General features: G+C 41.7%; 1 protein-coding gene across 6 annotated transcripts in view; it reads right to left on the bottom strand.

Moving 5' to 3' along the window:
* The window catches only part of LOC123515030 (solute carrier family 23 member 2-like), a 53,448-nt gene that overhangs the window by 36,550 nt on the left and 4,398 nt on the right, over positions 1–12,500 (bottom strand). For all 6 annotated transcript variants that reach the window (XM_045273404.1, XM_045273408.1, XM_045273403.1 and 3 more), the window contains exon 2: positions 12,005–12,067. In XM_045273404.1, coding sequence (XP_045129339.1) covers positions 12,005–12,066 — 62 coding nt within the window. In that variant the 5' untranslated portion in view covers position 12,067. The remainder of the gene's footprint in view (positions 1–12,004; positions 12,068–12,500) is intronic.

The following is a 12,500-nucleotide window of genomic DNA, read 5'->3' as shown; positions in this document are numbered from 1 at the left end:
AAGAATTGGGGGACTTTTGTCCTGGTACCGCTGGCACCATCAATATGTTCTGGTGTGGTTGAAGAGAAACACCGGGGAAACTTCCCTGTGTTTATTGTAGGATACAAAATGTACTGGAGGCTTGGTAGCTTGGTAGCGAGTAGCCGTGAGGGAGGCTTGAGAAGTAGCTGGCGGTCAGAGAGACTTGTAGTCAGACCGGCTAGATGAAGCTTGTAGCGAGCGTGATGATGTAGAATTACAGTTTACGCACTGGAGTGTGACTGTAGACAGTAGACTGTAAAGCTAGACTGGCTGTGCAGGACAGTATAACCAGTCAAAGAATGAAGGTAAGCGGATTGCCAGCCAGAGCGTGAATCAGTCCCTTAAGCTGCTTTAGGAACCAGACTGAGCGTGGCGTCCCGTGGGGTAGCGGAACAATACACAGCCCCAGTACACCATACGGTAGAACATTACATTACATTACTCCGCGTTAAAAGTAGTCATGTCTATCATATTGCTCGACCACGTTAACGAAGGTGTCCTCACCGAGCACTCTAGTCAATATATAAACATTTCAAAAGACATTAATAATAATAATAATAATAATAAGACATGTCATACAATGCACTGAGCAAAATAAATATCACATAAGTGTGAAAACAATTAAGAAAATATAGTTAGCTTGCAATTGAATAGCAATAATATGATATTATAAGTATAACATGGCTAAATAGATTAATTTGATGCTATTTCAAAAGTAAAATGCATTATTGATTAAAAATTTACACATTTATGGTAATGAGTAGTAAATATAACATACAAAATTTGTATAAAGACATAGAAATGTTACATGATCATGTATAATGAAATCACTGAAACATAAAGAACAATGTTACATACATGTGTAAAAATGCGTTACATATGGGGAATAAAGTCTATATGTCATAAGTATTGTTTCTTACATATAATACATGTGATAATTGTGCAATATATATATATATATATATATATATATATATATATATATATATATATATATATATATATATATATATATATATATAATGTAATTGAGCATAAATGAAAAGCATGAAAAGATGATAATGTAAACAAAAAACAGCAAACAAACACTCAACTATAAATAACATAAATCACCTACATACCACAAGTTGAGTAGCTAATTCAACTTGGATAGAGCAGATAACAATGTATAACAGTAGAGGTGCTGCTAAAACAAAATGTAATGAATGTGACATTAATATTGAAGTTACATACATAGGTAGAATAAATATAATTGACACTAGCAAAAAATATTATGTAGGTAGGGAGAATGAGAAAATGTTAGTGTAAATTTAGTAATAAAACAGTAAAATGGGATGTAAAAAATGTGACTGCAAATGGAACCCCCATTAAACACACGATATACCCTAGGGGCCACGCCTGTGTGTTAAGGCCTGAGAAGCATGAATATGTCTTCTGATAAATCAAGCAAATTTACAGTCAAAAGAAAATATTACCTACATTACATTAATCCCTCCCCATGTGTCATCTGGGGACAACACATAAGAATATGATATAACACAATGCAATATATACAACATAATATAATATAACATGATATAATATAAGAGATACACTTCACACAACTGTAAAAATTGAGCAAGAGAATGTGTCAATATCTTCCCCACTGAATTTCTGAATGGAAGAGTCCTGTTGTAGAAGTTTAATAGCAGGAGATGCTACAGATGTAAGAGGTATTGTAACATTTGTAGTGGATGTAGTCACAGGAGTGAAAGTATTAGTAGTAGCCATAGTAATAGTTGTAGTAGTAGTTGTTGTAGTAGCAACAGGGTCAGAAATTGTGACAATTTGTTGATGATAAGATTTACCCCTACGTAAAAATATACAGAAAAATATTATATATATATATATATATATATATATATATATATATATATATATATATATATATATATATATATATATATAGTTACCACTCCAAAGAAATTGTGTTGAACCACGTACAGGTGTGCTGCGTGTGTACTCGTACGTAAACAGACGATAACTTGAGTCACAGACTGGTTAAATAAGAACTTCTCAACATACAGGTCTGCTAAGCACTCACTCTGTGAAAATGAATAATATTAGTACAAGAGTACTTCACAAGAAAAGTGTATCAGAAAAAAATAGAATATGAAATTATACTAAGTACACTTTTCAGAATAATTAAAAGATATAATAATGATAATTTACACAATGAAATGAATAAAGTGCTGTACTAATTGTGGTGATAGTTACTATCTCGTTTGCTTATTTGTTGTTAATAGTTTATTGTTACTATTTCGTTTACAAACTATTGTTACTATCTCGTTTGCTTATACGTTCTTACTTGAGATGGGTTCGACACCTATACTGGCACTTTACGAGTTGACTTGTGGGCCACGATAGGAAGCGGTTTTCACTCGCTGACTGCCGCTCACACAGGCCAGGCTAGGTTGTCGGACCTACCACTTACAACGTATAAGGTGTGTATTACTCTTGTATTATTCTATTACTGTTTTCTGTTTAACAAGTTATTATCTGTCATTACGGGGTAATTTGTAACGTGTAACGTTTGTATCTTTACAGTACTGAGCGGCTCGCTTTATGTCCATTAAAGACTACATTCATGGTTCGATGTGTTTTCATATTCACGTCACTAATTACGTTAATATAATTATTGTAGATAAGAATGCAATGAAATAATTATAAAAAGTTGATAAGTAAATGATTATGGCAAGTGCATACATGAATATAGGAGTTACCCTTAAAATTTGAATCAAAGAAAACTGCGTGTCTGAGGAAAATCACGTGAAATAAAATTTAATTTATGCACACGTAAATAAAGAAATCACTGCATATAATGCTAACACATCAAAACATGCACAATAGTGTAACAGCACAAACAAAAAATTAATGGGTAAATGTGTATTCACTGAAAAAAAAAAAAAAAAAAAATGTGTGTACTTGCACAGAAATAAATATTTGGTACCTCAACCACAAAAATAAATATGGCGTCTGGCCAGAGCCAATCAGGAAGCTCTTATGTCATAGGCGACCAATCAGACACTGGCATCACTGGGAACCAAACATGGCGCGCTTTTTTACGCGGGAACGCCACTCACTGGTACATAAAAATATTCATAGAAAATTAATCACTGTGATCATAAAGTTTTACTCACGACAGGTGATACTTAATGAGTAGCAGAGATGTATGGATGTCCTTAGCTCCACGAAAATCCTTGGCAGGGCGGTAGGCTGGGGAAGCAGGAAGGACGCCGTCTTACAAGGCTGCATGTGGCGGTGATCTCAGGCTGTGGATGACACACCGCTGTCACCATCAATGTCCTGGTACCGCTGGCACCATCAATATGTTCTGGTGTGGTTGAAGAGAAACACCGGGGAAACTTCCCTGTGTTTATTGTAGGATACAAAATGTACTGGAGGCTTGGTATCTTGGTAGCGAGTAGCCGTGAGGGAGGCTTGAGAAGTAGCCGGCGGTCAGAGAGACTTGTAGTCAGAGCGGCTAGATGAAGCTTGTAGCAAGCGTGATGATATAGAATTACAGTCTACACACTGGAGTGTGACTGTAGACAGTAGACTGTAAAGCTAGACTGGCTGTGCAGGACAGTATAACCAGTCAAATAATGAGGGCAAGCGGATTGCCAGCCAGAGCGTGAGCCTATCCCTTAAGCTCCTTTAGGAACCAGACTGAGCGTGGCGTCCCGTGGGGTAGCGGAACAATACACAGCCCCAGTACACCATACGGTAGAACCAACTAGAACATTACATTACATTACTCCGCGTTAAAAGTAGTCTGTCTATCATACTTTTTACACCTTACCCTTCAGCAAAGAACCCCTGAGGTGTTTCAACCGTCAACGATTCGGCCACCACAAGACGAACTGCACACTCCCCCCCCCAGAGTTTAGGTCTTGGGCGTCACAGCACAAGTGCAAGATGGGACCATACACATCTACAACATATACAGACATCCCGACAACGCAAGCTAACTAGACATCAGCGAACTTTTCGCTCTCTGCTCCACCACCAAAGTCTTCATTGGAGGGGATTTCAATGCACACCATCCCATACTAGGTTCGCACCGCAGCAACAGGGATGGACACCATATTGCAGATGATTTTGGGGAACTTCCCAGAGGCCACCCTCTTGAACTCCCGTGAACCAACTCACATAACGGGCGGGGTTCTTGATCTCTCATTTACCTCTCCACACCTCAGTCTTGAGGCCACATGGCAACTGCACGAACACCTGGCAAGCGACCATTTTGCCATTAAAATAACGCTAAACTGCTACAAATTTCCCCCCTCCCACCCCGTGTACATCCCGCGATGGAACACCAAGGAAACTAATTAGCTACTATACAGCACCACACTCGACAACATCCTCAACATCCCTTACAATGGCACTCGACGAACAAGAAACAACACTGGTGAAGGCCATCCGCAAAACCCCAAATACACCTACAAGGACCGTTGGCATTACGACAACAGAGTAAAAGAGTATAACCATAGAATAAATCAGGCCCACAAACTCAACAGAAAGCACAGCAATGATACAACCAGAAGCCTCTTAAGGGCCACCATCAGGACGGCGAGGGAGGGAAAGAAGAAAATAAAGACAGAGAAATGCCTCAAGTGGTGCGGGAGTATGAACTCTCATACAACACAGAGTGATGTCTGGAACAAAATCAACATTGCCTGTGGAAATAGGAGACCCAAGACACCCACTCACCCCACACCAACCAGGGATACAGAGAACCTGATTAGAGCATTTCTCAGCAGAAACAACTCTGACCAGCTACCCGTCGAATTCCAAAACCTCCTCAAAAGAAATCAGAACAACTATGACCAACTAATCCACGAAGCCTGTAGTGTGTAGGCGCCTACAGATGTCAACTTCACAAGCAGGAGCTCCAGGATACACTATGCTCCAAGCCAGACACCTCAGCCGGCGCAGACAAAATAACATACTCAATGATCTGACATGCAGTTCATCAAGAACTATTGTATCTAATTAACTTATCATATCATGATGGCCTACTTCCCACGACCTGGAAGGAGGCCACTATACAGCCCATTCCCAAACCTAAAGATCCTGGAAAAACTCGCCCCATCTCGTGACTGAGCTGCTTAGGCAAAGCAGCAGAAAAATTGGTCCTCGCGAGATTCCAATGGCAAGTGGGACCTCTGCACCCCAATATACATGCCTAAATGAGAGGAGTAGGGACAAGAGACTGTCTCACAAAAAATATTTCCACCATCCATGACAAAAAGGTTGTGATAATTTTCATCGACCTGTAGAAGGCCTTCGAGCTCACCAACACCAGGGTCATTCCGGTCTCGCTGGCACACAAAGGCGTCCAAGGGTGACTACTGATCTGGACGAAAGACTTCCTGAATGGGAGGAAGGTTCGAGTTAGATTCCAAGAGCACCTCTCACAGTAACAAATCTTTAAAAACAAGGGAGCATCCCAAGCCCCTTCCTCTTTAACGTCCTCATGGAGCAACTAGTCACTACACCCTTGGAGCAGGGATCACGATGCTGTGCTATGCGGACGACATCGCACTGATCGTCACCACACCTACGCTGCCTATCAACGCTAACATCATCGCATGGGTGCACAACTATCAATATCTAGGTATCTGGATAGATCACCAGCTCAGATTTAAGACACACATCGTCTCCGTAAAAGAACGGGCTACTACGTGTCTAGTCTAAGAGTAATGAGATGTATCACAGAAGGGGAGCGAAACTAAAGGTGCTCAGAACCTTTTACACTCAGGCTATCAGAACCATCTTTGACTACGCAGCTCCAGCACTCATAATGACCACTCCTGCCCCGGCAGAGCCATTAGAAAAAGCACAAAACGAGGCCCTGGGTGCCCTTCGCTGGACAAAAACCTGCAACATCAGAGCTGAGGCCCACGTACCCCCAATAGGAAAACGCATACAAGCACTTCACTCTGCCATGCTCTTCATTAACTTCAACAAAGGAAGAGACCTACACCTCCTCAGAGATATTCAGCAAAGCTTCCACTAGGACCCAACCCTCTTCACCAAAAAGACGTGGAAGACCGCGGATCGGATCTCGAACACCCAGTTATGGGATCACTTCACCAGCCACGTCCAAGATTCACCACACCCGGATCACTACATCCAACCATCTTTATCTCCTTCTCCCTACACATCAATTATCTCCACGCTAACCAGCAAGAAATCTAGCCTCAGCAAGGAGGAGCTGGAAATCCAAGTCAGGAACGCCCTCGCATCCGCACCAACTGCATGATATATTTCACAGACGGCTCGGTTGATCTAGAGATCGGGAAGGTTGGTGCAGCTTTTGTTACAGGTGAGGACACCGCTTTTTACAAACTTCCTGACGGCTCTTCCACGCTACAGACGGAGTTAGTGGCTATCATGAAAGCGATACAACATGCACAATCACACGAGGAACACATCACAATACACACTAACTCACTCGGGGCCATACAGACACTCACGAGTAAATACACAGATGACAACGTACTTTTCACCTCATCCATACATACACTAGCCAAGCCAACATCATCCTAAACTGGTTACCGAGCCACACCGGGATAAAAGGGAATGAGGACGTTGACCAGGTCGCCAAGGAGGGCTAGGTCACGATCCCAATCCCAAAAAGCACTTTACAGGTCAAAGCAACGGCCAAAGCCATTATTAACAAGGAACCGGCGCAGGAAGTTACTCGAAGAGCGGCAAGAGGATCTCCAAGTGCGAGCTGGTACCAGATCACCTCGGAAATGTAAAAGTTACCCGACTCCCTGCCTAGACACACCAGAACACGCCTACACTGACTTCAGTTAGGATACCACTGCTTCACCGACATACGAGGCACACAGCACACATGTGAACATTGCAACACGGACACAAACACGCCTTTGATACACTACATAGAAGACTGTCCAAGCACGACACCCTGTCTAAACAGAATACCAGGTACAAACCCTCACATAATAGAACACACAGATATTGCTCAGCTCATTGCTAAGGTGAACAACTTCCCTCCACCACAGTAACACCTCACTTTCTCTCTCCCCTTACAGCCCAGGCAGTCGTGACCGTTAGGTTTTATAGCTGTGGTTTCTGCCTCAGGGAAGTCTTGTCTTGGTAGGCTACCTGTGGCACTGCCAGGGCAGACAAAACCTAAACAGTGAGCAGGCACATGTGGGCCGCCATCCAAAGGCGTTAGGGCCCACTCCACCCTTCCTTCTAGAGATGGTAAATCTACACACACACACACACACACACACACACACACACACACACACACACACACACACACACACACACACACTCTCTCTCTCTCTCTCTCTCTCTCTCTCTCTAGCTTTTATTTAGAATAATTTGTGATATCATTTCCCTGTGTATTGGAAAAAACATCTAATCACTGAAATTTTACTTCACTCTTTGTTCCTTGTTATGTACAGTAATAAACAAGAAAAAAAACAATCTTTTTACCATAAACGTCGTGGTGTGTTTCTTTCTTAATTAAGGGTATTTGGCATTAACAGTTTTAACACCATTAATAATGGATCTACATGACATAATTATTTAGGAAACTACAATGTGGTTTACATAAGTCAAACCATCAGTTCAACTATAGTTTTCGTCTTGTATGAGAAAAAAAAAAAAAAATGGCAATTTCCCATTGCTTAACACGGGATAGGCTAATGATTTGGCTGTATCTGCTGATCGTTAGCTCTGCCCACAGCCTCATGAGCTCCTCCCACCGGCTTCACTTTTTTTTTACATGACAGGATAGGCGCGTGCCCGTCTTCCTTAAAATCTAACTTCCTTGTTGTTGTTTTTTTCGTTTTTTTTTGCCCTTACCTTGTCTTAAATTAATGTCTTGCTGTTTTAAGAGTTTATTAGAAAACCTTTTTTCTCCTTTTGAAATTGATTAGGAAATTCAAAATTTACCTGTTTTTAGAATAGTATGGATAAGGTAGGTATGATACACGACAATGTCAGGGCTACATAGGGAATAAGAAGAGATGATTAACTCCTACCCAGGACCTTTCTTCTTGGGATCTCTGGTGGGGGAAGACGACCCACGCTCACGTTTTATGTACGTTTCAGTGTCTAAATATGGGGTTCTGCTTTTCCCGAAGTGTCACGTTCACAAGAAGGTGAATAGTCATAGGCCCGTACCAAGAGTCACGAAGGTTTGAGGTCGAGGGTAGAAGGGAAGGTAATGTAGTACCAAGAGTCGCTGTCATTATTGGAACGAAGAGCAGAGGGAAGGTCGAAGGGAAGGCATGGGTGCCCCCGTGTCTTCCACATGACCTTCGAAGAAATATTTCATAATTTTCGTAAGCTGGAGTAACCAACGAATAGTATGAACTAAAATCAACATCAAGTAATATTTTCAATCTCGGAAAACCGATAGTTATGTTTCCACGTAAGTTACTATTCTTTTTATAATAGTGAAGGATCGCCTTAAAATCGCGAGGTGGAAGAACGCAGTGGATCCAGAAAGCTCGCCACCTAGCTGTTTTATGAAGCTTGTTTTCGTTTGTCAGGAAAGTTACACTGTTTATTTCATGGTAATAAATATTTTCTTTAGTGAGCTCATCATCCAAGCCTATTAAAGACCAAATATGTGCATGGGTTAATGGAGAATAGGAAGTGACTGGTGAACTGCCAACAGACAGAAGGCTGTCAAAGTATGCAAAGAAAAGCCAGTCACAAGGTAAATACTAGCCTGTATAAGCAGGTTTAAAACAAAACCACAAAGATGTATGTAGGGATGTAGACAGAGAATTTCACAAGCACCCACTTCACACTAACCCAGGACTTCTTATCTCTCTCTCTCTCTCTCTCTCTCTCTCTCTCTCTCTCTCTCTCTCTCTCTCTCTCTCTCTCTCAACAAAGACAGTGAGTGACATAAGCATTGAGTGCAATAATGTTAAAGCTAAGTCAACAGATAACTTTTCACTGAGTTGGGTGTGATGTGCAAGGATTTAAGTATAGGTATACTGACAGTATTGTAGGTAGTTCTCAAGATGTATAGTCCTGTATCCAAACTATTTCAGGCCATGATTAATGTAATTCATGATTGACTATACTAATGTGTTAACTATGGAATTTTTAATGATATGCATACAAATTGTGGTCTAGCAGATCCCAAAGAATACAAATTTCTCAACTCTTGTAATGAACTACCACTGCTTCTTGATATGGATTTTGTAAGACAGTGATTTCCAAACACATGATAAATTACCACTTTAGGGATAATGGAAGGATACAGAAAAAAAGAAAGTTAAGAATTTTGGAAATTATGAAAACACTGCAGTCTGTAAAGTTGTTGAATAAACCTGTTATAAATACATAGTGAAATTGAGCAACAACAATAAACATTCAGAACTGCTATACATATACAAAACTTGAAAAGAAGAAAAATTATTTAAGTGTGTGGCAAGCCAGGTTTCAATAAGGAATGCTTGAGGACACAGATATTCAATAACTCTGATCACATGTGGGCTTGTTACTCACTACCTGAGCCTGCCTCTTTTCACATTGTCAGTTTCTCTCTGAGCACCAGCTGATGCTAAAATCTTGAATTTTTATTTAGCTATAAATATCTTAATATTAAAAAATGTTAATGGCATTAAATGACTTGGTGATCGCCTCCCAAGCTAATTTTTTTCATGTGAAGGCTAGCTGGGTTTGTTGAGCGGTCTTGCAAGTCTTTATTCTCTTTTACAAGATTGAGAATCATTATTCTCTGCTCGTGCGTGAGTGGCGAGGCCCGGTCACAGCTTCTTCCCTCCATTCTTGTAGCGCGCACTGTGGTTTTGTTGTCGTTCGTGGACCTCCAATCCGGATTACAGTTATACCAATACCGAAACAACTGTTACCAACTCACGCTAGCGGCAGACCTCTCGCGGCGACTCTTGGTACGGATTGAAGGTAAGGGCGAAGGCTTTGCCTTGCTGGTCGAAGGGAAGGTCCGTGCCTTGGCCTTCGTGACTCTTGGTACGGCCCATAGTGTTTTTACTGCGACTTTTCGTCATCCCCTACGTTTTACGCTTTGGCGAATCTACATTCTACCAAGTGCGTGCGTGTTTCACTGTTTTACTGATCTGCTGCAGTCTCTGACGAGATAACCAGACGTTACCCTACGGAACGAGCTCAGAGCTCATTATTTCCGATCTTCGGATAGGCCTGAGACCAGGCACACACCACACACCGGGACAACAAGGTCACAACTCCTCGATTTACATCCCATACCTACTCACTGCTAGGTGAACAGGGGCTACACGTGAAAGGAGACACACCCAAATATCTCCACCCGGGCGGGGAATCGAACCCCGGTCCTCTGGCTTGTGAAGCCAGCGCTCTAACCACTGACCTACCGTGTGTTTCACTGTTTGATCTGCTGCAGTCTATGACTAGACAGCCAGACGTTACCCTACGGAACGAACGAAGAGCTCATTATTTCCGATCTTCGGATAGGCCTGAGACCAGGCACACACCACACACCGGGACAACAAGGTCGTTGTCCTCGATTTACATCCCGTACCTACTCACTGCTAGGTGAACAGGGGCTACACGTGAAAGGAGACACACCCAAATATCTCCACCTGGCCAGGGAATCGAACCCCGGTGCTCTGGCTTGTGAAGCCAGCGCTCTAACCACTGACCTACCGTGTGTTTCACTGTTTGATCTGCTGCAGTCTCTGACTAGACAGCCAGACGTTACCCTACGGAACGAGCGAAGAGCTCATTATTTCCGATCTTCGGATAGGCCTGAGACCAGGCACACACCACACACCGGGACAACAAGGTCACAACTCCTCGATTTACATCCCGTACCTACTCACTGCTAGGTGAACAGGGGCTACACGTGAAAGGAGACACACCCAAATATCTCCACCCGGCCGGGGAATCGAACCCCGGTCCTCTGGCTTGTAAAGCCAGCGCTCTAACCACTGAGCTACCGTGTGTGTGTGTGTGTGTGTGTGTGTGTGTGTGTGTGTGTGTGTGTGTGTGTATATATATATATATATATATATATATATATATATATATATATATATATATATATATATATATATATATATATATATATATATATATATATATATATATATATATATATATATATATATATATATTCTATAGCTATCTATGAGACTTCCTCTCTCTCTCTCTCTCTCTCTCTCTCTCTCTCTCTCTCTCTCTCTCTCTCTCTCTCCTAGAAATTGAAATATAATTTCTTCCCTATTCTTCCCCCTTCCTTGTCAAAATTTCCCCTCAAAAGATAAATTTCCTTCCATCTGGTAGCACTGACGGAGGCATTTCAATATTGTATGCTGACAGTGCTCGGTGATGCATCACCTCTGGGTTTAGAGTAGGGGGGAGGATAAGCGCACAGCTGCAGCTCAGATGGTACGGAGCTGTTTCAGATGTCCAGCTCACTATCTTATGTCAGCAAATTAAAGAATGCATTGACTGGCATTCTTGTATAATTTTCAGTTTGTTCGATTTTCGAGCTGTAGCTCCAAAAATATTTAATTGGAGTCAGAGCTTGCCGAAAAAGCCATTGTTTATAGCAGTTTTTTTTTTTTTCCAGCACACACAGAAACCACACTCCACAGTATAGTCTTCAGGCAGAATTCATCATTGGCAGATACCGACATCCTCCAGTCAAGAAAGCTGAAACTGTAATTGACCACATGCAGCATTGTGCGATGGAACACGTGGTCGATAGTAATTTTATTCAACACCATTACTGCATCACGTGGCTGATACATGATGTATAGTGTGTACTCGCTCAAGCATCTCACCGCACCACAACCATAGCCAGGCAATAAGTCATCACTACCATTGGCTATCACTGCCTCATCATTTCTTTGTCATAACCAACACCACCACCATCACCTAGAACATCATCAAAAAGTAACAATATACTCACTCCACTTCCGCCTCGGAGAATTCAGGACACGGTGCCCTCGCCTTTGTTGTTTCTGTCACCATCCTGTAAACACGCAACAATAGTAGTAGTAGTAGTAGTAGTAGTAGTAGTAGTAGTAGTAGTAGTAGTAGTAGTAGTAGCAGTAGTAGTAGTAGCAGTAGAAGTAGTAACAACAGCAACAGCAGCAGCCTTAGTAGTATAATCGTTAATGCCAGTCCGCGGAACACAAAGATAATTGTTACGGAAATGTCATACTGTTTATAATCCAACTCTTTTCCTATCAATACAAATCAAGGCCCTACGTCATTTGAATATGAGGTACTTATTTTTCATAATGAGATAACAGCGCCTTTGAAAAGATTCAAGCACTTAACTCTTTCGTCGCAGGATCAATTATGTTGGTATTAGAAGCAGGTTGTTCTCTGACTGATCGCGGGGTTCGATTGAGAGAGAGAGAGAGAGAGAGAGAGAGAGAGAGAGAGAGAGAGAGAGAGAG

This window comes from Portunus trituberculatus, chromosome 38, assembly GCF_017591435.1.
Source record: "Portunus trituberculatus isolate SZX2019 chromosome 38, ASM1759143v1, whole genome shotgun sequence".
Lineage (NCBI taxonomy): Eukaryota > Metazoa > Arthropoda > Malacostraca > Decapoda > Portunidae > Portunus > Portunus trituberculatus.
This window is presented reverse-complemented; position numbering and strand designations above follow the sequence as displayed.